The sequence below is a fragment of the Pocillopora damicornis genome, chromosome 1 (genome assembly GCF_964200805.1).
Source record: "Pocillopora damicornis chromosome 1, jaPocDami1.2, whole genome shotgun sequence".
Taxonomy (NCBI): domain Eukaryota; kingdom Metazoa; phylum Cnidaria; class Anthozoa; order Scleractinia; family Pocilloporidae; genus Pocillopora; species Pocillopora damicornis.
The window spans coordinates 23,376,472-23,402,481 of record NC_142670.1 but is presented as its reverse complement, the minus strand read 5'-3'; the positions used below and the strand labels follow the sequence as shown (position 1 = coordinate 23,402,481).

The 26,010-nt window shown below is 37.5% G+C and overlaps 4 protein-coding genes and 1 pseudogene across 6 annotated transcripts in view; all 5 read right to left on the bottom strand.

Annotated features, from left to right (window-relative positions):
- The window catches only part of LOC149052855 (uncharacterized), a 3,528-nt gene extending 1,161 nt beyond the window's left edge, over nucleotides 1-2,367 (bottom strand). Inside the window, exon 1 of the mRNA XM_089205759.1 lies at nucleotides 1-2,367. This exon is cut by the window's left edge and continues 1,161 nt beyond it. Within this exon, the coding sequence (XP_089061885.1) occupies nucleotides 1-1,402 (1,402 nt within the window). The 5' untranslated portion in view covers nucleotides 1,403-2,367.
- LOC149052844 (uncharacterized) overlaps nucleotides 1-26,010 on the bottom strand; it is a 327,679-nt pseudogene that overhangs the window by 96,455 nt on the left and 205,214 nt on the right. The window lies entirely within an intron of this gene.
- Nucleotides 3,305-3,757, bottom strand: LOC149052854 (uncharacterized). Its single transcript, XM_089205895.1, has one exon. The coding sequence runs from the start codon at nucleotides 3,755-3,757 to the stop codon at nucleotides 3,305-3,307; it is 453 nt and encodes a 150-aa protein (XP_089062021.1).
- Nucleotides 16,478-18,774, bottom strand: LOC149052853 (uncharacterized). Its single transcript, XM_089205913.1, has 3 exons — nucleotides 18,643-18,774; nucleotides 17,903-18,023; nucleotides 16,478-17,624 (listed from the first exon to the last, which is right to left on the bottom strand). Exons 1-3 carry the CDS (start codon nucleotides 18,643-18,645, stop codon nucleotides 17,425-17,427), a joined length of 324 nt encoding a protein of 107 aa, XP_089062039.1. The 5' UTR covers nucleotides 18,646-18,774; the 3' UTR covers nucleotides 16,478-17,424.
- LOC149052852 (uncharacterized) lies at nucleotides 18,823-25,708 on the bottom strand. Of its 2 annotated transcripts, XM_089205817.1 has the most exons (6): nucleotides 25,146-25,708; nucleotides 23,562-23,827; nucleotides 23,306-23,423; nucleotides 22,723-22,842; nucleotides 22,309-22,428; nucleotides 18,823-18,953 (listed from the first exon to the last, which is right to left on the bottom strand). In XM_089205817.1, the coding sequence occupies exons 1-6, from the start codon at nucleotides 25,213-25,215 to the stop codon at nucleotides 18,931-18,933; spliced, it is 717 nt and encodes a 238-aa protein (XP_089061943.1). In that variant the 5' UTR covers nucleotides 25,216-25,708; the 3' UTR covers nucleotides 18,823-18,930. The 2 variants fall into 2 exon arrangements, with proteins under 2 accessions (XP_089061943.1, XP_089061936.1); XM_089205810.1 differs by having other exon boundaries at nucleotides 23,306-23,827.

The window sequence follows — 26,010 nt, the reverse complement described above, 5'->3', positions numbered from 1 at the left end:
GATAGACATCTGTACTGATGTTGCCTTGATCGTCCTTTAGAACGGTCGTATCAAGGAAATTCACTGAATGTGCAGAGATTTCGTGTGTAAACTTGATTGAGGGTGCTACACTGTTAAGGTAATTTATGAAATTAATCAAAGAGTCTTTATCACTTTTCCAGATAAGGAATATATCATCTATAAAGCGTGCCCAGAGTATGATATGGTCCATCCACTCTGTTTGGTACACGAATCTTTCTTCAAGTCTACCCATGTATACGTTTGCAAAGTTGGGAGCGACTCTGGTTCCCATGGCTGTTCCTTTGATTTGAATGTAGTGTTCATTGCCAAAGGTAAAGTTGTTAAGCTTAAGAACCTTCTCGAGGAGACACGATAATGTCATCGGTGATGGCTTGTTCTGGTTCGTTTTGCCTAGCTCTTCCTCCACAATAGTGAGTCCTTCGTCTGTGTCTATATTCGTATATAGGCTTGATACGTCCAGAGTTGCTAAGTAACACTTTTCGGGTAACTTGCCCAAACTCCGTATTCGCTTAATGAAGTGTGTGGTATCTTGTATGTATGACGGTAGCTTTTCTGCTATAGGTCTCAAAAATTCGTCCACATAAGCTGATAGCTTCTCCGTGTGGCTGTTCACGGAGGATACTACTGGTCTACCTGGATTGTTAACTTTGTGTATTTTGGGGAGCATATAGAATATAGGAGTCCTTGATTGTGCTGGTCTTAAGAGTTTAGCTACTTCTTCTTCTAATTCTCCGTCGTCCATAGGTGTATCTAAGCACTGGTTTATGAGCTGTTCGTGTTCAAGAGTGAGATCTCTTCCTACTCTCTTGTAATATTCTTCATTGTCTAGTTGGCGTTTAGCCTCCTTTACATAGTCCTTTGCATTCACGATGACCGTAGCTCCGCCTTTATCTGCGGGCTTGATGATTATGTCCGTGTTGTTGCTTAGTCTAAACAAAGCTGCTCTCTCACGTTTGGTTAGATTATTACGTGGAGATCGTAGATTGTGCAAAGTCTCATCACTGATTTCTTGCCTTAATTTGTCAATATATGTATTAAGGTATGGTTCCCTTGAAGGTCCAGTATACACCTTGCGCTCCTTCTGGTTCAATTTTTGAAGAATCGATGGTTGGTATCCAGGGCCGTCTATTACGTCTTCTATATTCTCAGGAGTGTGATATTCCTTAAGGGTTAGTCTACGGGCAAAGGCATCAATGTCCTTACTGATTTCATATTTTCCTGGTGGCGGTGGTGTTGGGCAAAAGTTAAGTCCCTTACGTAGAAGGTTTGTTTCCGACTGCGTAAGTTGAATGCCAGATAAGTTTACTGCTCGTCTATTTAAAATATTCTCTATCTGTGTGGATTTCTCACGTGTTATTTCTTTGGGTTTGACTTTACTCATTGTCCATTTCCGTTCCAATGTCAAATTTCCGTTGATATCTTTTCGGTTTGGTTTCAATCTCAATCTTTGTATCTGTTCCTGGCGGGTGGGCGACCGCCTAAAAAATACCGCCGTTGTGATTGGCGCTTACCTCCTTCATGCTGGTTGTAATCTAGTGATTGTTGTTGGTAGCGTCTGTAGCCCCACTCTCTGTCCCTTGATGATCTTTCATAGTACCTTCTTTGGCCACGTTCTTCAGGTGGTATTTTTCTTCTTGTGGGGTCTGACTTATTTGGGGTCAGTTTCTGACGAATGTGTTTCTTGACTACTTCTGCATATGTTTCAATGCCCCGATCAAGTGGTTGATGTTCTGCCTCTTGCACCGGTTGTTTGTTCTTACGGGCAGTTCCCAGCTTCTTTTCTTTTTTCTCCTTTAGCTGTTTTTCTTTCGTGTCAATAATTGATTCTATTTCTTGTTCTACTTGTTGCTTGTCCCTGTCCGTCCAGTCCTCAATCTTCTCGAGTGACTCGAAAGTGTCGGCTATCACGGCAATATTTTGTGCCAGCTGCCTCTCGTAGTGTTCCACGAGACATTCCGCGAGCTGCCGTGAGCAATTGCTTAGTATTTCTTTCCATTTGTTTTGGAAGGTTTCATCTTGTCGGCCTGTCGTCGATCGCAAATCAATGGTTAATCCTTTCGGAATAATATCTTCCTCTATGCATGTTTTCAGGAATTCAACGTGTAGTTTCATCCTCATGTTTCTTTCTTTTAGGGAGTACACTTTCCATCCAAGATCTGTTGGTTTTTCCGTTATTTGAGGGTTCCTCGCTGGATTCGCTGTTTCGATGAAACTAGCTGATGGTGTAACATCGTCCTCGCTGCTTTGCTCGCGCTCGTCCGTGCGCTCGTCCGTGCGCGTATTAACTCCTTCGTCTTGATTCCGGTTTCTCCTTGTATTTCTCTGTTGCCTTGTCGAAGCCATTCTATAAGGTTATATAATTTGCACAATGGAGAATGTGCTTCCGTTTTCAACGCTTTATTCGAGACCCGACGCGTTTCGGCATTTGCCTTCCTCAGGGGCCTTAACATGCAATTGTTACAGAGTCGTAATTGGTTAATTGTGTGACGTAGTACAGTGCATGTTGCTTAATTAAATGCTGAGTAAAATCTCTCGTATACAATTAGTGTTTCTAATTGGTTAACAGTTTTAAAACCTTTATAACGTATGTTATAAACAATTTATGTACCTAAAACTTTATAAAGGTTTTCGCGTAAAAGCTTTATCCAGTTCTTTTGTTTAGTCCATATGGCTGAAATATATATATATATATATATATATATATGATATATATATATATATATATGATATATATATATATATATATATATATATATATATATATATATGATGAGGCCCAGAAGGCCGAAACAGTATATATATATGTATGTATGTATGTATGTATTGGAATAAACTAATTTAAAAATTCTAAAATAATGAAACATATTTGTCATCTAAAAAAAATTAAAAAGAGTTATAAGCTTGTTTAAAAAGATACGTTTAAAGATGTATTTTAAAACTGTCAGTTTTAGAACTAGATCTTAGTTCGAGTGGAATCGAGTTCCATAGTCCTGGTGCAGCTACAGGAAACGTTCTCTCTCCATAAGTCTTTGGTCTCGCTTTCGGAGTCGCCAGAAGTTGTTGAGAAGGGAACCTTTCTTAGGATAGGGGTCGTACGATCACATTTCCTAGTACGTGTAACAATTTGAGTTGCTGTATTTTAGACGGATTGCAATCTTGAAAGTAAATACTGAGGTAGACCATATAGCAGTGAGATGCAGCTGTCTAATAGTGAAGTAATAAATGCGTGAGCAACAGATTTGGCACTCTCTTCTTCGATTTACTGTCTAATTTTGGCGACCACTTAAACATACAAACCATACGCTGCAACACACGTTTTTTCGTACCCATTATCTCCGTAACCCCATTTGCACAAGTCCTCGCTGTACCAGATCTGGAATTCTTGGTTCGTCTCCACCGTCAGCGGGGTAGAGAAATTATCAAAGAGCAGTTGTGGCGATTCGGTTGTGGCCCAAGGCAGGCTGTAAAACTTGCAGTCCCCATAATCTGAGAGGAAATCACTCTTTGGGAGAAGAAGATTACGGTTTTTGTCAGTTATCAAGGTGGCCATTTGGTTGGGAATGAGACGGTCCCAAAGGCATCCCCATTTGGATTGATACCTTGAGTTCGATGAATGACAGGTCACGTAACCAGATTTGTACGTTAATTTGAATGTAATGATGTTACCCGCCTTGGCAGTTCTAAAGAAACCATACGAATCATCTCTTGCTCCAAAGCAAACTGTAGATGGCGTCATCTGTATCCATCTTACTGTTGGGAAAGAACCAGCACATATGTGATGACTTGATTTTGAACAAAAGAATGAGAGTTGGGTAAAAGAATAAACGGCAGGACAGCCAGCCGCTCAGTCAGGCAGATGGATAGGAAAGCAGGAGGGACAAAAGGGGATTCAGACATCTGGAGGAGCAGACGGACTAGTGGTTGGCTGAATAGAACTGACAATTTAATAGACTTGTTAATAAATGCTCCCGCAAATTGCTTTTGGCAAGACTTATTTGACTGTGAAAAAGGTTTGCTGTGTCGTAGTGGAGTTGTAGTGCAATAAGTTTTTCTTCGAACTGAGCAGATATGCCTGGGAAACTGTGTTGGAGCCGATTACCGCTTAAGCAATGGAGAACCTTTTTTTTCGTGTTAACATACTCTCATCTGAACACGAGAAGAGGTTGGGAGAATTTGAGAAAGTTATGCAAACCTGACCCGCAGCATAACTTTCAAGAAATTTCCCACCTTCCCCCACATTGTTTAAAGAGAGAATGTAAACACGGGAAAAAGTACACTATGGTAAATGTTGTTTACTTATAACTTGACTGATATCTAATTTCCGATCAAAATTTAGGATCAAACTTGTGGCAAGTGCCAGCACCGTGTAAATGGAACTATTTCAGCTTTAAATTCTCGTAAATTTGACAGAAAATACCGAAAGTGTTTGAAATATACGAATCCTAAAGGAAACAGGCCCCGTTAAGGGGTCTGAGTATCTCGTATCCCATTAATTTCTGGCCAAAATATTCCAGTACCCCGTTAATTCTTGTAGCTCGTCAGTTACCATGATAACGTCGTTGAGTGTGATACGTTTGGACAACTGACAACGAAAAACACATTTTTCCTGGGGCGATTCCTCCCTGTTTCGTTGATTTGTTCCTTCGGCGGTCCGTTGTCGCAAGGTTCTCCTGCTGTTGTGTTTCTTGCGGATCGTGGGCATCCATGCTTCTGCGAAAGTGGCGCGAAATGGAAAAAGCCGTGTGGAAGGGAGAGAGTTCTTCTCGGACAAGAGCCGCTGATGGCAATATTTGACGGCAAGGTGTAAAAAATCACATTTGAAAGTATTTCTTTGACTATTTGCGCCTTCTATATTGATATATTGACTAGTAAACTTATTTTATTCTTCTAAAAGGTGAGAACTTCAATCTTCGATATCCCATGATCCTTTTTTTAAATATCCCGTATACGTTTAATTTTCCGCCCAAATATCCTTTATCCCTATAATTTTTTACTTAAATATCTGGTATCCTGATAATCCAAAATAGGACCTCAGGAAAGAACCCCAAGAGGAGGAGTTTGATTAAGTTGAAAATGAGTGGCACTGTAAATTATCGTTCTCTAAATTAACGAAACCTTGCCCGATTCAACAGCCCAAAAACATGATTGAGAAGCTGAATCGATCATCGTGCTTTGTAAAGTTTTGCTGGTTAGTACAGTTTTGCTCGAGCCTTTTCCAATGACTGACATAACATTTTTCCATCCGTTTAAGTCACTCTTAATCTTGCATCAAGCGTTGTTGGATATCTGCCTGCAAACGTCTTAAATTTCGACTTCGTACTTTGCTCGGAGCTTTGTCAACTAGATTGACATTTGCCTACGTTTTCCTTATTCTCTTTGGCTGCTTCCTAATTTTGGGCAAATATTCTTCCATTAATTATGGAAATGAACAAAACAAATCGATCTTGCTATCAGTCTAAAGGTGATTCCTCAGTATTGCACTGCGCATCCACTACTGCGCACAAAAATCTCGTAATAAGGCGAATAATTCCGACAACACGGTATTGTTTTTCAATAAGTAAACCATGCAAAGTTTTACTTTGAAAACCCTTGCCTCCGTAAATGTACCGTGAAATGACGTGCGTGAAAAAATGAAGCGTGTTCATATTCATTCATGTTAAATTTACATTCATCCATATCTAAAATGTTGAAAGAGAAGTAGTAACTAAGTTAGAGCAACTTGAGAGAGGCATCCTCACTAGAACTGATCCAAACCAAATATTCCAATAATTATATCAATAATAGTATAATTTACAATAATTTCATGACTCTAGTGACTCGTTACAACATAACATAACTCGAGCAAAGTTCTAGGACCTACCATCGGTAACCATATCACAGTAAATCAGTTTTGCATTTCCTTTCCTAGTTGGATCCAGCCAGTACTTGCCGCTTATGGTGTGTTTACCTTCACTCGCCTTTATTTCGTGACAAGACAGCGCCGGTAATTCAGGGATAGAACCTAAGGGAGCTGCAATAAAGATATGTTTTACATTCACTTCCTATTCTTAGCTCTTCCAGGTGAGAAGGAACCAGGCTGAGGATGGAGAAGATTTAAAGAAATAGAAATCACACAGAGAGACATTTGATTTCTTACCTCTGCCGTTCAATCGTCGGATGTAAAACCAAGCGGGTGCTGAAAGGAAATTCTCTGGTCTCGCCTCCTTGGTGCGGTTATTTAGTTCACATATTTGGTATTTTCGATGGTAGTTGTAGCTTTGGCACGTGATCTCTTGTCCACATTTGACATCGCAAAGGTGAGGAGCCGCCAGTGACCACCTTTTGAAGACATGACCCTCGAGAGCCATTCCTTGTATGTTTACTTCTGTCCTACATTGATCATTAGCTGTGACAAACTCCATGGTAGAAGCGAAAAGGACGAATCTTAAATGGCCGAACAGCCACCACATACTTCTTTGCTTGAGCTGAATCTGAAAATATTGAGAATAGGATCATAGAAAGAAAAAAGACGAGTTTTCCCTCGACAAAACTTGTTTGTTACTAATGTACGTGTAATACTACACGTACATTAAAAACTTGCCTGTAAATTTGTTCAGGCACTTTCTAGTTCATGATGTGAGTAAACAATTTTGGTAATTTTTTAGATAAACAGAGCAACATATTATTTACCAGAACTTTTGTGGTGCATAGAAGTAATCATGTAAAGGTTCAGTTAGTAAACCTCGATTATTGATAATCTGCTTTCGTTGAAAAAGACCTCAAGATAATTTTATTTTAAAATCGCACCATACCCTTATTTGGGAGTGAAGCCAACCTTTTTCCTTTGGTATGCAGAATAAAAGGAGCCGCGGCCAAATATCCTTTCCGTAAAGAATATAAATTTTCCAGGAAAGTATTACTCAAATCATCCATCGGTGTTTTCGATATGATCAACTCTTACCTCTCAAGATGCAAAGCTCTTTGGTCCCTCACTGCTTTTGAGTTAAAAGTGCTTTCTTTTGTAACAATATGGTAGCTGTGGTTATCACAGAAACACCTGGTTTCAGGCCAAAACGATGATTAACTTTAGATAAGAACTTCCTTTTTCCTTCTACAATGTCACTGAACCATGGCAAAGATCAAATACTTGTTTAGGTAAAACTACGCAAATGTCATCACGATCAATGAGCGTAATTTTCAACAGGTTTCTTTGACAAATTATTATTATGAAACATCAAATTCGGTCTAAAGTAGCTTTTAAACGTTGTTTAAGAAGATTTCCTTCAAGTTCTCAAATAATCCAGTGTGTATCTAAGGAAACTCCACCGTGTGCTAATAAAGGATCGCTAACGAAAAACTAATAAGAGAAGAATGTCTTTGACAAGGAAATATTGCCAGCCTCAAGAAACGTCAAGCCTTCTATTGCGTAATCTATACGTAAAGCTCTAAACATATAACATACACTCTTATGTTTATATCATTCAATGTGCCCCACTTACGGTGTATGCAACTTCCTGAAGACAAGTAGGGGCTGAGTAAATTTGTACGGGCAGGGACAACTGAATTTTTTTCCCTTTTTATCTTAAGAACTATTGCACTTGCTCGAAATTTTGAAAGTTAGTTCTTTAATTAAGAAAGGACTTTCATCAACCTGTCGCGTAATTTTAGCTTGAAAACTTGCTCTGGCCTCGAGGAAGTCTTCCAGCAAATACTGACGATTCGTGTCAGAATTTATCTATATAAGTTTATACGGCTCAATTTTGAGCGAAAGCCATAATGAGCATAATTCACAGACGTCAAGCACACGCAATACAAATGAATTGCTCGAACCTCAAAGGCATCAGAGCTACAATACAAATTCAAGTTGACAGTGAGGACAAACAGATCAAACGAAATGCGGTGTAAATTTGCATTGTTCCGCCAAATACTTAAAATTGATCGCTAAATATCTTTTAGCTAGACAGTTTTTAATGAGTCGTCGCCAATGTAGTTCAAATGAACTATTATCGCTGCAAAAATGTCTATTTTTTTTTCGTCATACACAGTTTCTTGAATTTTGCCTACGTTTTTTAATATTACTCATAGTTTATTGAATTTTCTTCTGTCTTGTCTCAAGCAACGTTAAATCAACACGTAATAATGACTCGAAATTATTTCAAAAGTTCCTATTCTTCTAAAATCGTTCGCTCTTCTTCCCACAGCTTCGTCACCACAAGTTAGACAAAGAGCACATTTTTTTCCGTCCGTGTGATAAAATCATCCCGACAATTTGTGCACGATGAAATATTTCATGCTGGCTTCACGCACTCTGTAGGAGTTTTAAAACATAGTTTATGCGCATTTTTACTAGAATAAACAATACATTTTTCCCCTTTTATCTAATATATTAAATGTTTTGGTCAAGATGACAGACAAAGCACATATCAGATGCTGTTTACGTCTTTCTATGAGACACCAAATGACGTCTTTAATAAATTATCTCTTATCATTCCAGCTTGCCTAATTCTTCGGTAGAAGTTGCTCGAATTTTCAAGGTACACTTAAAAATTGTTTAAGTTCTCAGTAGGTATGATATGCCACTGAAAAATAGCTCAATAATTTCGAACTTCAATTTAATTAAAGAAATAAAACGTTGGAAAAACTGTGTGATCCACATTTCTAATCCTCAAGTCGCTATTGTTTAAATTTCAATTGTATTAGTCTCGATGCACGAATGGTTTAATTTCTGAAATTGAAAACTGTCAAACAATCTTTAGAACTTATGAACGGACGACCTTTTTTCAAAATTCGTTGCATTTTTGTTTTGTATCTGAAGCAAAGAACTTTACATGAATTCAAGAAAATGTTCCAGTAAAAAAGTGTGAAATTGTTTCGAAGACAGCTTTCAAGACATGGGGTTTGCCTGAGCTAAGAGGCGTGCATTTTTCAAGGAACTCATTTAGCGTCGCTCTAAAGGCCCTGTTTACTATTCGAATTGTTATCAGATAGTTGCCTTTTAACTGTCGACTGGCCTCATCGCGTTTTCAATGACATAGAGAATACTTTGTTTAGGCAGGCGATAAATTAAATCGTGCTATTTTTGCAATTGTGTATAGACCAAACTGTTCGAATAAACTTCATGTGGGCTTATTTTCCAACGATTACGATTCATCTCTCGTTAAATGTGTTTCATTGGCGCCTTGAAACAAAGTAAGTACGTGCATATGTAGAATGGAATTTACAATCAAGGAAATGCAAGACTTGAAATACAGAATATTGTGGTGAAACTTTCCTTTGCGAAGCATCGTGTATGTTATAGTCTCTATCCTGAACCTTGCATCTTACACTTATCAAAGGATAAATTACGATTTGCCTGGTTTTTATTCAAGTATTTATGAAATAATCAGTTCGGGAAGTTGAACGCTGACTGCCATAGCAATACTGCTTCCGTTGAAGGAAAACGACTCATTGATAACAACTCAAGGTCACTCGAAAATGGCATTACATTCGTCGTTTTATAATCGATAACAGAATCCTTGTAATCTTTTAACCATCACGGAAACATTACAGCATTGAGGTTCTTAAAATCATGTAAGAACATTAAGCAGCAGGCTTGTAGAACATCAAGGCGGCAAAACATTCACTAAATTTTATTCGTACCTTGAATTATGCATTGCCTCCATTTCATTTTCTATGCGGTCTTCTTAAGAACAGGAATTTATGAAGAAACGGTTTCTATGGTTTTTCTCCTTATAACTTTACTTTTACTGTGCTGTCTTGTAAACAAATAATAGAAAAAAAAGGAAAAAGAAGAAAAAAGAAAAATTATATGAAGCCACACATTGGGAGCGAGGTCAATTTATTGAGTTCATATCTTCCCGTGCAGTGAAATGATGTGAAGTTTATATCAAATAATTCATATTTGCAAAATGTGAAATGATGTGAAATGATGTGAAGTTTATATGAAATAATTCATATTTGTACAAATATGAATTATTTCATATAAACTTCACATCATTTCACTGCACGGGAAGATATGAACTCAATAAATTGACCTCGCTCCCAATGTGTGGCTTCATAGCTCAGTTGGTAGAGCATCGCACCGGTATCGCGGAGGTCACGGGTTCGAATCCCGTTGAAGCCCTGATTTTTTTCATGCTTCTTCTTTCCAATTGCTTAAATTGGAAAATTTACTGCGATGATCACATTTCACTTTCACTTAATTACCTTGTAGCCTCTCTTACTTTCTGCTCAGCATCATTTGGTTCTGGATATGAAAATCATTATGAAGTCCATGGAAAACCTATGAGTACGACGGGAATGACAAAGTATTCTCGGTGTTAAGGGCAGCAAATTAAACTTTAAAATTAAAAAAGAGCGAATGCTCGCAGGACTAATACCAGTTTGAGATATCTTACATAAGAAAATTGAAGCAGAATTTGAATTATAACTCGCCAGTTTCATTCTCAAATGTTCCATGAACCCGGAGGCCAACCATTGTAGGAACGGATGCAAAGCGAAAATGAAAATAGACTAGCATATATTCAAGTTTTTTTATTTCATCTCTATAAACTTAGGGTGCATATCTTAAAATCTCACAAGTCATTCTTATGAATTCTCGATTCCAAGCAGGGCCTTTACCAGGACAAGCATTATTTTCCTTCGTTCTTGAATCGAAGAGAGGAACCTCACTAAAGTTAGAGTATTTTTTCCCGATGTCATAAGTACATGTATTATAAATGATGATAGAAAATGTATTTATACATCGCCAAATCCACTAAATTTCCATGGTGCTTTGCGTTAAGATCATAAAAAAGCTAAAAGAAAGGGGGAAAAGAGAAAAAAATTTCTATATCTATATACAGGAATAAACAAATTGAAAAAAATCTGAGGTCATTAAACATATTTATCATCTAATAAAACTAAAAGGAGTTACGAGCCTTTTTAAAAAGATACGTTTTAAAATGTCTTTTAGTCTCACTTTCGTGGTCGCTAGAAGGTGTTGAAAAGAGGACTGATCATAGTGTCCGTTTAGAGGTGCGACAATTAAGTGAGTCACTGATGCAGCAAGGCAATGCTCCATTAATAGCTTTGTAGACCAATGAAAGAATTTTATAAACTATACAGTGACGGACAGGAAGCCAGTGAAGCTTTTTTTTTTAGGATTGGGGTCATACGTCCAAAATCCTAATACGTGTAACAATTCGAGCTGCTGTATTTTAAAAGGATTACAATCTCGAAAGAAGATGCTTAGGTAGACCATATAGTAGTGAGTTGTAGTTATCTAATATTGAAGTAATAAAGGCATGAAAAACAATTTTGGCACTCTCTTCTTCAATGTACTTCGTAATTTGGGCGACTACTCAAACATACAAACCATACACTGAAGCACACGTTTTCTCGTACCCATTATCGCCATAACCCCATTTGAAAAAGTCCTCGCTGTACCAGATTTGGAATTCTTGGTTCGTTTCCACTGCTAGCGGGGTAGAGAAATTATCAAAGAGCAGTTGTGGCGATTCGGATGTGGCCCAAGGCAGGCTGTAAAACTTGCAGCCCCAATAATCTGATAGGAAATCACTCTTTGGGAAAAGAAGATTACAGTTTTTGTCAGTTATCAACGTGGCCATTTGGTTGAGAATGAGACGGTTCCAAAGGCATCCCCATTTGGATTGATAGCTTGGGTTCGATGAATGACAGTTCACGTAACCGGATTTGTACGCTAATTTGAATGTAATAATGTTACCCGCCTTGGCAGTTCTAAAGAAACCGTACGAATCATCTCTTGCGCCAAAGCAAACTGTAGATGGCGTCATCTGTATCCATCTTACTGTTGAGAAAAGAAACAGCATATATATGATGAATTGATTTTGAACAAAAGAATATGAGTTGGGTAAAAAGAATACACGTCTAGATAGCCAGCCGCTTAGTCAGACAGATGGATAGGAAAGCAAGAGGGACAAAAGAGGATTCAGACATCTGGAGGAGCAGACGGACGGCTGAATAGGACTGACAGTAAGACTCATCGATAGATAACTTAAAGGGTCAGGTAGAGTTTTTCACAAAAGTATTTCACCAAATGAAAAATGTTTTTTTACCCACCGTTTCTTTCCTCGCAATTGGTGCCCTTGTATTCAGGTGGACAAAGGCATCTGTAACCTTTGTCTGTAAATCCTGTCTGACATGTGCCATCATGTTGTCATGGAGTCTGTCCACAAGTGTTCTGTTGTGAAAACGAGGTTTAAAAGCAGATATATGCCAACTGAAGTGGTAATTGGTAATGATACTTTGAAATCAAAATTGAAATGTCACATGAGATCAAATCAACCAAACAACCAGCCACGTAACCCGTCAACCATACAAACCAATTACAAAAAAACATTGCGCAACCAGCCAAGCAACATACTAGTGAAACAACTTACCGTCGAAATAATCACAAGCTAAACAACCCGAGGTAGAGCTTTATAACTTTGTATACTAATCTACCAAATGATAAGTAATTTTATACGCTTGGCCATGATAGGATACCAATCAATCATCAAAAATCACCAAAACCAAGGATAAACGAAAAGCACAAAGAGGAAAAGAATGTACTCACCATTGTTGCTTTATATCTGTAGTTTGTCCAAGACTTGAGATCCTGAGGATGTTCATTGTGTGTGGAATTATTAAGTTCGCATTTTGTGATTCCTGGAGATCCGCTAGCCACTAATTCGTTATAGCTGACGCAGTTGGGTTCCATGTAGCATAGAGCTGAGCAGAAGTCTTGCACAGGGGATTCTACGGTTCGTATCAAGTGGTTTATGAGCCGTTTGCCAGGGAAAGCAAGAGAAGATGTAAATTCCATCTTGCGACAGAAATCTTTGGGAAATTGAATCGGATTTGATTAGCACCATTTATGGTTTAGTCTAGACAGGTAAAGAACCAGTTGCGTTTTTGAGGGACTAAGCAAAGCCAATCGAGTAATGAAACTTACGGGTTGTATAAGTAGCAAAACATAACAGTTTCGCCCTCTCTTCTCTACGACCAGTGGAGGAGAAATGTCCTCAAATGTTTTCGGTTCTTTAACTGCTTTATTTAAGACTTATTATTCTGTAGATTTGTAATCGGAAAGTGCAATCGGACAGTCCACTGTAATTCGACATCTGTAATTGGACAGGTAAAGCAGCAAATCACTCCGCCAAATCCCCCAATCACAGAGTTGACTATGATAAATGTAGCAACAACCACTTACCCTACAAAACAGTGTCTCTACCGAAGATATTTTCTCAAGGAAATGTAAATGTATTTGTGTTGGTTATGATCAATTGGCAACGGGACTTCGTGTGGTAAGTGTATATGTTTTTCCTTTTTTTTTTCTTAAATTGTAATTGTTATGGTTAATTGGTAACAGGACTGCGTGTCGTCCAATTCGGTCTTTAATCGTATTCATGAGTGAGCGAAATTAAATTCCACTCGGTCCCATTACAATTATAAATTCAATTTACTTTCAACACTGTAGCAGAATGGATAAAGTTTACGCTTGAGAAAATTGGAGCACAACTCACTAAATCGTGTATTTCATTAAAAATGAAATTTATTTGAAGTTATAACCATTTATAATGCGTCTAGGGTATTTTACGACTCCATTTTTTATGTGTTATTGTTTACAATATTTTTTAATTCGCTTTTGCCGTAGTGCATCTTTGAAGACACATATCTCTGTTTCTTTGAAAAATCAATTTGGAATTCTTAGCATACCGGTAACTTGGTATAATCGGACCATGGCCCAGTTTGAAAAAAGCAACATTCCAGCATTGAATTTTATTACAGGAAGCCAGTCTGAGTTAAAATCTCTGAATTTTTTTGTCTTGGCTGAGGGCTTTTTGATATCCTTGAGTTCGTGATCTCACTAGTTAGTTCAATTCATGTGCATGAGACAAAAATTCCACACTTGCCCTAGACTTTAAACTTTTCCTTAACTACTCGTAGAGAGAGAAACTCCCTCAGGGCGATTAGCCTAAAAATAAGAAGAAGGGGAGAAGACCGAAGAAGAACCTTGTTGCCTCTCGATAGCGGGGAGTTTTGTCACCCACTAGTTTCTCCTGTCCTTGCATTGTAACCGAACTAACCAGGAGTCCGTTTTAATTTTAATCATACAATAGGAAGACCTGTATTTTTTATGTGTGGGCTGCGATTGGCGGTTTAGAATTTGTGTTGTCTTAACAACACCAAACAGAAAAAAATGTGTTGTTATTATTTACCAAAAGTCAACACGTCGGCCTTTGCCTTATCGTTCATGCGACCTAAAAATGTTTTCTACAATTATCTTAGAGTTTTGATGAGTAAGTTTAGTCTGGATGGTTTCAAGTTTAGTTAACTGTGTTACCTTCTATCAATGGGAAAAACTGAAAATAACGAACATGAAATCGAATGTGCGTCTAACTTAGTTGAACTGTAATGATTTTATGTCAGCTCGGAGCAAATGAAAGTATAACTCACCTTCTTCACCTGCAACTTTAATTACCAATGAAGATAACAGGGCGACCAAGTAAAATTTTCTGGAAGAAGCCATGGTAAAGACTAAATTTAGCCGCTACTAAGGATCATCGCTGATGACTTCTGAAAAGATTTTTATGCCTGTTTACTTCTTTTGTATGCAGAGAATTCTAATCATACAGTTAGGAGATGTGGATTTTCTATGCGACTTTGTGCTTTGCAGGGCTGCAATTGGCTCAGAATTTGGTGTAGGCGGCATTCGGTCTGATTAAGGTAAATAAAACGCATTGAAAATGTGTTAATTAAACTCTATCGATTGAACAGCATGCGAAATATTCCGCTACTGAGATAATTGTGAACAGAGTTATTATTGCGCTTCTAGGTTTTGAAAAAATTTTTGACCACATGATGATCGAGTAAAGGAACAGGTGTAATTGTTATTCCCAGAAGATCAAAATATTATATTTTTTATCCTTCCTTTGCCGTCACTGAAGCCGGTGGACATGGAATAAAGGATGTGGCTTGAAGTAATTAATGAGGTGTTTGAAAAAGGAACAGGTTTTAAAGATTGTTCTCCGCACGTCAAGCTTAAATCGAGAAAAAGTTCCGTGCTTTGTTGATGCTCTGTTACTTAGATAAGAAAGTCATTTTATTTAAGGACACAGAATTCCTATTTATATACTTTCTTTCCAAATTCCGATATCCTCATCAACTTTCCTTAGTTCGAGATTATCAACCTCCTTTGCGTCCCTCTCAATCCAGATCAAGCCGGTGAATTACCTTGCAGATGAAGAGAAAGTGGGAAACAACGTCAATTACTCAACCTTTTGTTTATTTCTCTAAGCTTAGGAGAAAGTTATCTTTCACAAACAAAGATCTGGTCTTTTATACGAATTTTTATTTCGGCATCTATTGGTAAAATGCTCTAAGTCGGAAACTCATTATTATCATTAGTTATTTGGGGTATAAATGCGCGTGAATTTTTGTCACTGGAAGCGAGAGTGACGTAAGGTTATCAGTCACACATTTACGAGCGGTTCTTCTCACAAAGAAGTCTGAACGGCTACATAGACTCGTTTATAGACGTACCTTAGACAAATATAATAAAACAAAGCGAAAAAAACAAAAGTACAAGACGTCGGCGTAAAATTCATAAAAGTCAGTGCTAATTATTCGTAATTGAAAGCAATATTGTACAATTTTAGAAGCTAAGAGAATCTAAATTTTTTTTGTATTGTAAGAGGGTCGTATGTATCAAAGCGCCATTTTCATTATGCAACGTGTCATGTTAATGGCTGATATATTCTGAGTTTATTTCGTCCCTAATATGTTCCGCGGCCCAAAACTGAGAGCCTGGACCTACTAATTTGACCTTAAAAAAGATTCAACTTTCAAAGAATATCTGCGTACTTGATAAACCCTATTAGCAGGAGGATACTGTCTGTTACCTATATAATTATTAACTATCTTTTCTGTTTTCCAGTCAAGATTCTCGGCTGCGAAGATTTGAGAGAAATTTCTTTGCTTTTATGGCCTGAAACGAATTCAAAGCTAACCATTGAAATAAAATACTCCGAGAGGATTTAGACAGGGAATTTGAGGTAGACCTTAAGTCACATTCGGATATTTATCAACCGAGGAAGAAATGAACGATAAAGGCACAGGTATCCCAGGCTCACAGAATACGCCTTAGTAAATGTGCAAATGTGGTCACGCTCTCTCGCACTCAGAGAAAGCTCTAATCCACAGCGGTAAGGTTCGGGCGGTACAGTTTAACACTTGCCCTAAGATCTGTGTTGCTACATTTTTCACAGAATTTGGAGTTGATGCAAATTCTTAAATTACCGCATAGATAACAGGAAAATAAGGCTTGGAATCCAGCAATTTGCTGGGAACCGGACATGATACTAAGGAAAAAAATCAATTTTGATTATTTACAATCGACAGCCGAATCGATACGGCGCTATTGATTGCCACAGCGAAAACTACATGTGCTAAAAATTTGGAGAAAAGAAGAAAGGAGCTTTAAATGGAGCATTTTGATGAAATAAAAAATAACCCAACATACTCTGCTAATACATCAAAACATGCTCATGGCAAAGTTTGAAACATTTTTCTAATTTTTACATTTCTCGAGAGAGAAATTCATCACTAATTGGTCAACTTCTTTAAAGTTTCCGGTCGTTCTATCGAGGAAATTTTAAGGAGCACACTGCCCCACATTTTGATAGTTTATTAAATAGTTAAAGAAATTAACTGTTAATTGAAGAACTAGATCCTATGGCTATTACGAGTGGGATCGAGTTCCATAGTCCTGAAGCCGCCACAGCAAACGTCCTTCTATTGAGAAGGGGACATTAATATCCTTTTAAAGGTGCGATAATTTAGTTTGTCACTAATGTAGCAAGGCACTGCTTCATTGATAGCCTTGTAGACCAGTGAAAGAATTTTATAAACTATACAGTGAAGAACAGGAAGCCAGTGGAATTTATTTTTTAGGACAGGGGTCATACGATCAAATTTCCTAGTACGTGTAACAATTCGGGCTGCTGTATTTTAAACAGATTGTCTTCTGACAGCAGATGCTCGGGAAGACCATATAGCAGTTAGTTGCAGTTATGTAATATTGAAGTGATAAAGGCATGAACAACAATCTTTGGCACTCTCTTCTTCAATGTACTTCCTAATTTTGGCGACAGCTCAAACATACAAACCATACACTGCAACACACGTTTTTTCGTACCCATTATCGCCATAACCCCATTTGAACAAGTCCTCGCTGTACCAGATTTGGAATTCTTGGTTTGTCTCCACCATCAGCGGGGTAGAGAAATTATTAAAGTGCAGTTGTGGCGATTCGGTTGAGGCCCAAGGCAGGCTGTAAAACTTGCAGTCCCGATAATCTGATAGGAAATCACTCTTTGGGAGAAGAAGATTACGGTTTTTGTCAGTTATCAACGTAGCCATTTAGTTGGGAATGAAACGGTTCCAAAGGCATCCCCATTTGGAGTGAAAACTCGACTTTCGTGCATCACAGGTGACGTAACCAGATTTGTACGTTAATTTGAATGTAATGATGTTACCCGCTTTGGAAGTTCGAAAGAAACCATACGAATCATCTCTGGCTCCAAAGCAAACTGTAGGTGGCCTCATCTGTATCCATCTTACTGTCGGGAAAAGAACCAGCACAAATGTGATAAATTGATTTTTAACAAAAAAATGTGAGTTGGGTAAATAGAATACACGGCAAGACAGCCATCCGCTTAGTCAGACAGATTGATAGGAAAACAGGAGGGACAAAGGGGATTCAGACATCTGGAGGAGCAGACGGACGAGTAATTGGCTGAATAGGACTGGCATTTGGATTCATCTATAGATAACTTAAAGGGTGAGGTAGAGTTTTTATAAAAGTATTTCACCAAATGAGAAATGCTTTTTTATCTACCGTTCTTTTCCTCGCAATTGGTGCCCTTGTACTCAGGCGGGCAAAGGCATCTGTAACCTTTGTCTGTAAATCCTGTCTGACAAGTGCCATTATGCTGGCATGGAGTCTGTCCACAAGTATTCTAATGCGAAAACGAGGTTAAAAAGCACATATATGCCAATTGAAGTGGCAAGTGGTAATGATACTTTAAAATGAAAATTGAAATGTCACATGAGATAAAATCAACCGGCCAACCAGCCAGGCAACCATTCAACCATACAAACCAATTGCAAACAAACATTACGCAACCAGCCAAACAACATGACAGCGAAGCAACTTACCATCGAAACATTTACAAGCTAAAAAATCCGAGGTAATTCAGTGTTAACAACTGGGTTGAAAACGTAAATTAGCCACCGTAAAGGGTAAAAAAGCTGACGTTTCGAGCGTTAGCCCTTCGTCCATCGCTCTGATGAAGGGCTAACGCTCGAAACGTCAGCTTTTTTACCCTTTACGGTGGCTAATTTACGTTCTCGACCCAGTTGTTAACACTAAATTACCTGCTATACTCTCCCACCGACGCAGCACCACAGTTTCTTTAGAAACTTACCCCTTTAAAAAATCCGAGGTTGAGCCAACTTTATATACTAATCTACCAAATGACAGGTAATGTTATTTGCGTGGCCATGATAGGCTACTAATCAACCATCAAAAATCACCAAACTCAGGAAAAACAGTCCTCGCTGTACCAATATACTCACCATTGTTTCTTAATATCTGTAGTTTGTCCAAGACTTCAGATCCTGATGATGTTCATTGTGTGTGGAAATATTCAGTTCACATTTTGTGATTACTGGAGATCTGCTGGTCACTAATTCGTTATAGCAGACGCAGTTGGGTCCCATGTAGCATAGAGCTGAGCAGAAGTCTTGCACAGGGGACTCTACGGTTCGTATCAAGCGGTTTATGAGCCGTTTGCCAGAGAAAGCAAGAGAAGATGTAAATTCCATCTTGCGACAGAAATCTTTGGAAAATTGAATCGGATCTGATTAGCACCATTTATGGTTGGCATCTAGACAGGTAAAGAACCAGTTGCTTTTTTTAGGGACTAAAACAGTTAAGGCAGCTTATCACATTAAGTCAACTCCTCCAAATCACCCAATCACAGAGTTGATTGTAATAACCGTAGCAAAAACCACTTACCCCACAAAACAGTGTCTCCACCGAAAATATTTTCTTAAGTAAATGTACTTGTATTTAAATTGTAATGGTTATAATTAATCGGTAACGGGACTTTGTGTCATCCAATTCGATCTTCAATCATACTCACGAGTGAGCGAAATTAGACTCCACTCGGTCCAATTAAATTATAAATTCAATTTACTTGCAACACTATAGCAGTATGTATATAGTTTACGATTAGGAAAATTGGAGCGCAACACACTGAATCGTGTATTTCATTAGAAATGAGAATTATCTGAAGTTAAAACCATTTCTAACGCGTCTAGGGAATTTTCGACCCCATATTTTACTTGATATTGAATACAATATTTTTTAGTTCGCTTTTGCTAATGTGCGTCAATGAAGACACATATCTCTGTTTCTTTGAAAAATCAATTGGGAATTCTTAGCATACCAGTAATTTTATATAATCGGGCGATGGCCTATTTGAAAGAAAAGCAACATTCCAGCGTCGATCTTTGCTATAAGAAGCCAGTCTGAGTTAAACCCTCTGAATTTTTTGTTTTGATTGAGAGGGCTTTTTGATATCCTTAATTTGGTGATCTCACTAGTTAGTTCAATTCATGTGGATGAGACATTAAGTCCATGCCTGCTGTGAACTTTAAACTTTTGCTTAATTACTCGTAGAGAGAGAAACTCCCTCAGGGTGATTAGCGTAAAGAGAAGAACAAGAAGAGAAGACTTAAGAAGAGTCTTGTTGCCTCACGATAGCGGGGAATTTTGTCACCCACTAGTTTCTCCTGTCCTTGCTTGTAACAAAACTAACCAGGAGTCCGTTTTAATTTTAATCATACAGCTGGAAGACCTGCATTTTTGTGCGTGGGCTGCTATTGGCGGCTTAGAATTTGGGCTGTTTTAACAACACTTATTATTTACCAAAAATCAACATGTCGGCCTTTTGCTTATCGTTCATGTGACATCAAAAATTTTCAACAATTATTGTCATTTAAAAACTTACTTAAGTTAAGCATTACTTAAGTTAATGCGATATTTTGTATATTTTTCTTTATAAGAAAGCTGAAGGAAAAAAAATATATTACATAAGCTGAGGTTTTTAAGAAGGATTTCCCGCCCTGTGAAAAGCCGTAACAGCACGCCTATAATATTGCGATAATTTTTTACATGTGTTTGACATCGCCAATAAGCTGTGTCAGGTTATGTGTTTTCTATGTCGTAATGGAATTGTAATGTAGTAAATAGCTTTTCTTCGATCTGAGCAGATATGCCTGGACAACTTCGTTAAAAGCCGATTACTGCTCAAGCAAAAGAGAACCTTTTTTACCGTGTTTACATACTCTCATCTAAACACGAGAGGAGGTTGGGAGAATTTGAGAAGATTATGCAAACCCGACACGCAATCGAGGGTTTGCATAACTTTCAAGAAATTTCCCAACCCTCCGAGTGTTTAAATGAGAGAATGTAAACACCAAAAAAAGGTTCTCTGTTGCTTAAGCAGTAATCGGCTCCCAACGAAGTTGTTCAGGCATATGTACTTACTTTGAAGAAAACTATTTACTACACTACAATTCTACTACGACACAGAAAACTTTTTCACAAAAAAATACCCTATATATTTTAGGCATATTTCTCCAATAAAATTGCAGAAGAAGGTAAATGCTGTTTATTTATAGCTTGACTGATATCCATTTTCTCAATACATGCTCTGGACGATAGTGTTTCCATATAGCCAATCAAATCGGGCATCTGACAACACATACACCAATCAAAATTCGCGTAATAAAAAGGCAAGCTGAAACCTTTGGCAAGTGCCAGCTCCGTGTGAATGGAATTATTTCAACTTTGAATTCTCGTAAATTTGACGGAAAATACCGAAAGTTTTTTTAATATAGGACTCCTAAAGGAAAGAACTTCAAGAGGAGAAGTTTGATTAAGTTGAAAATGAGTGTCACTGTAATTTATCGATTTTTGAATTGACGAAAACTTGCTCGATTTGGCAGCCCAAAAACATGACTTAGAAGTTGGTTCGTGTCTTGTTGAGTTTTTTATTGTTGCAGTTTTGCTCGAACCCTTTCCAGCGACTGACAAAATATTTTTCTTTCCATTTAAGTCACTCCTAGTCTCGCATTAAGTTTTGCTGGATTTCTGCCTGCAAAAAGTCTTCAATGTCGACTTCATACTTTGCTCGTAGCTTAGCCTTATTCTCTTTGCCTGCATCCTAATTTTTGGTATTTATTCTTCCATTAATTACTATTGAAATGATCTAACAAATTGAATCTTGCTCTCAGTCTAAAGGAGATTCCTTAGTATTGCACTGGGCATCCTGTACTGAGTAAAAAAATCACGTAATCAGGCGAATAAGCGCGCGCGAATTCCGAGAGCACGATATTGCTTTTCAATCAATGCACCCTGTAAAGAGATACGATGCTCTTTAGTTCTTTACCAAGCACGGTGACCTCTTTTTTCATAGCATAGTTTTTGTGTACAAGTTAGCCCCGTTATATTGGAGAAATTTAAAAATCATCTTGATAATGAAAATTATGACATTGAGAGCAACGACTCGAGGAACGTTTTAAGTCGATTTCGATTAAACTTACTTGATTTTTCACAAATTATATATCAAATTGTTCCCTACGTTCAAGACTTTGTGCCTTTCAAGGGTTTTTTTTTTTAATTTTTACTTTGAAAATCTTTGCTTCCAGCTACCGAACAAGAACGGTGACCTGTCTTTTTTATTGTATCTTCCGAAACCGACATTGATAGGGAACATTAAAGAAAAGATTGAAAAAAACCGTCGGATAATATTTATGTTCTTAGGAATCACCTTAATAGGCTAAAATGGGAAAATCTTAACCGCTGTCAACATCGATTTTAGCCAATCAGATTATTTTGGTAGATTGCTTTTAATCTATTCGAGACACAGCCTCATAATAATACTATTTACAAAAACAGTTATGCGTCATCAAGAATAAATGATGGGGATCATTGTTTTCTCCCCTGGAGGACAAAAACCATGCACATTAAGTCTATAAAAAAAATCAAATGCATCTTTCTTTTTCCCTATTTGTTTGTCGAAGGACGTTTCCAAGCAATCTAAAGGCACTAAAAACTAACGTCATTCGATATATGGTTAAACAAGAATAGCATTTCACTCAAGATTATTTACAGCGAGTTCAGCTAGTACCATCTTTACAAATTTTTTAAAGGATCAATTACAAGAGACTAACCTTTACAAGTCAAACCATCCCCAGTGTATTTAGGATTACAGGCGCACCTGTAGGAGCCCTGGGTATTACTGCAGGAGGCGTTCTTATTGCAGATGTTTGTGTTTGAACACTCGTCGATGTCTGATGGGGATCAAGTGCACCGAGTAACAAACCAGAGTTGGATGTTATGTTGAAAAATGTTTTGGTTGATCAATATAATGAACACCTGTACATGAATACTGCAAACCTAATCTCAAAAGATGTAGGACAAAGTGAAATAATCCACCATTTCTAATGAGGGGTGAATTATGGAGTAGAACTACATTTTGCGATAAATGTTTCAATACTTCTGGTACCATAATTTGAGTTAAAAATACGTTTTAGATTACTCTCCGCTTTAAATAACTGGGATTGAAAGAAACTTTTTACAATTACCCCAGCAAGATTTTCCATCTCCCGTGTATCCAGTGTGGCATGTACATACATGTGATCCAATGGTGTTGGTACAGTTAGCATTCACATGACAAGAAAGATTTCTTGCACATTCGTCAATATCTGAGAAATGGAAGGCTTTCAATCACGATTCTTGGAGTATGATACATGCATAAACCTTATTTTGAACATTGAGTGCGATAGTTGTCGTTAGAGAGTTGTTGGTCGCTATGCTTTATTAAAGAGAAAGCTAGTCAAGTAGCGTTCAGGTGACAATCGTGGGTATTTTTTGGCATTCATCAATATATAAACATTGGAAAGAAAATGAAAATTTTACAACGGTTGTGGTTACACGAGTGAGATATTAGTCAGTTATCATTATGTCAAAATAATTTTTAATTTAGTCTAACCCAAAACTTTCACCGCAGCGGAATCTCTCTCTAGACACCATTTCAAACTGTAGCCGGATATCAGTCGTCAAAGATCAGCCTTGGAAGCCTTCCACCCGACGGCCAAACGTGATTTATAAATAGGGGTGGTTTTTCTAGGAAATATTTTGTTCTTATTAGCACATTCTGCAATTAACCTTTTTCGCAGTGTTCTCCTTCGAATCCAAGAGGGCATGAGCATCGATATCCTTTGATTGTGAAACCGGACTGACAAGTTGCATTATTTTGGCAAAGTAGATTTTTACCGCAGGCGTTCTGAAAGAAACAAAATTTAAAGAAGAAAGATGGATGTATTGATTGATAGATGGATTGATAGATGAATGAAAGAACGGAAGTTTTGGTACACGTCGGTTGTTTTTCACGATTCGTCGAAAAGCGTCGAGTATATTTTACCTTTGAGCCACGATAATAAAAATCGGCATTAGTTATCAGGTCAGTGTCATATTCAAGATGAGTGGCGTTATTCAGTTCACAGATATAATCGATTCCTCCATCCTCGGGATCTTTTTTGAAGTTAGCACTAACGCAGTTGTCGTTCATGTAGCAGAAAAGCTCACAGTGATCCAAGTCTTTGACATATTTAGTTTCGATTTTATGGTTTAGCAAACGTCTTTCAGCAAAGAAGAAGGAATCTGGAAACAGCATTGTGCGATCTCGCTCTGAAATATAGCAATCAAAATATGGTTAGTGAACAAATTTTCTTATCGGACATAAATTAACTTACGATTCGAGGTTTTAAGCTTACAAAATAACACGCTTGGTGAAAAAAAAGAACTATGATCCAATCAAACTGCGAATACGGGAAAATGGAGAAAAATTAATGCTACCTTCATTTGGGGATTTGTGTCTTTCTAAGAACATTAGTATTTAGGACGAAGTTTTCACAAGATATTTAACTCCAGCACCCCTCCTCCCTCCCAATAGCGTTTAAAAACAAAAATTGGCAGCAGCGACCATCACTTGTGAGGACAGGATGTTTAGGAAGCATTTTCGTGTCTTTTCGTTCACCTGAACGATATTATTTTAGGGGATAGAGAAAGCCGCTAATAAAAGCTATCCGCAAATTTTTCTCAAGTTTCTTTTCTGCTTCATGATCGATAAGTCATGACAAAAATCATTTTTATTTATTAAACTTTTCTCGCTTTCTTCATAATACAGGTCCTCGAAAATTCAGAGTTTCTTACTCGAGTTTACATGATCGCCTTTGGTTATTTAGGTCTGGCATCACGTATGAGATTCATATACAGGTTCAAGATGTTTCTATCGATGAATTTAGAATACATTGGGAAATTCGACTTTTTCCCGTAAAATAGCAAATTCAAATAAAAACAGTCAAACACTATATTTCTAAAATAAAAAACATCGAAAATATCAACAATTTGACGGTAATTTTGCCACCTGTTTTTGAGGTGAGTGCCTTTAAACTAATCCTTAAACATGTTTGTGCTAATAACTTTCTTTGAGACTTGCACAATACCCGATTTTAACTTTTGATCGATAAGCTATGATTATGGACGAATATACAACAAGAAGAAAGTAACTATTCCATTACCATATGTCAACACTGTTCTCTTGTAAAAATAATTTCTCTGAGATGGTTAAGAGCGGTTAAAATGTGCTTTCGCCTTATACAACACAGCGAAATTGAACATTACATAGTGTCATGCTTAAATGTTATTGAGAGAGGCGAGATGGGAACGTAACAATTTTAAATGAAGTAATTTGTATTTGCCAAAGTTTTTTTTCGTTTTGCATCCAATATCCAATTTTCTGAATAAAAACCGACAAAACATTCTTGTTTAACACCCTGTAATTTTTCAAAAATGATTGTTTGGTTTTTGATTAAGTCTTTGCTAATTGTTATAACCTTAAATGTTTTTGTATCAGCAAATTAAAGAGAATAAAGGAGATATATAACTAAGGTTGTGCTCATAAGTGAATCGAAGGATAAAGAATGATTAGCCGTCTGCGACTCACCTTTTCCAAAAGTGAAGTTAGTCAGGAATGCATGCCAGACTACGAACATGAAAAATGAAACAAATTCCATGCCTTCTTCAAGGTAACGGTTTTCTGTTTCTACCCCGCACTTATGGCACTAGGTTTAAGCTGATCACCAGCTCCCAGCAGTGAATTAAGGTTTCAAAATCGACCTGTTTTTATGAACGAAACGGTATTATGAAAATAAATTTTAAAAAAAGCTTGTAGCTGTCAGATCTATGTGGAAATGAATGCAAATGACGCAAATGGATGTTATCCGCTTCGCTCGACGGAGAGAATTGGGTCTCTTAGGAACATCTTTATATTTTACCATCGGTATTAGACAGAGAAATTAGTCCCCAGAACAACATTGTAAAAATTTCGATTAATTTCTTGAGACGGTCTAATTGACGGCGATAAACCTCAGTTTCGATATAATCAACTCCTACCTCTCAAGATGCAAAGCTCTTTGGTCCCTCGCTGCTTTGAGGTAAATTTGCTTTCCTTTATAACAATATGGTAGCTATGGTTACCATAGAAACACCTGGTTTCAGGAAAAACGATTATTAATTTTAGTGGGGAACTTCCTTGTTTCCTCTACTTTGCCACTGAACCATGGCAAAGATTAAACATTTATTTTAGGTAAAACTACGCAATTGTCACCAAGATCACGATCACTAGCTCAAATTTTGCAATAAGCGTAATTTTCAGCCGGTAGCGTTGACAAATTATCATTATGAAACATCATATTCGGTCTAAAGTAGCCTTTAAACTTTGTTTAAGAAGATTTCCTTCAAGTTCTCAAATAATCCAGTGTTTATCTAAGGAAACTCCACCATGTGCTAATAAAGAATCGCTAATGAAA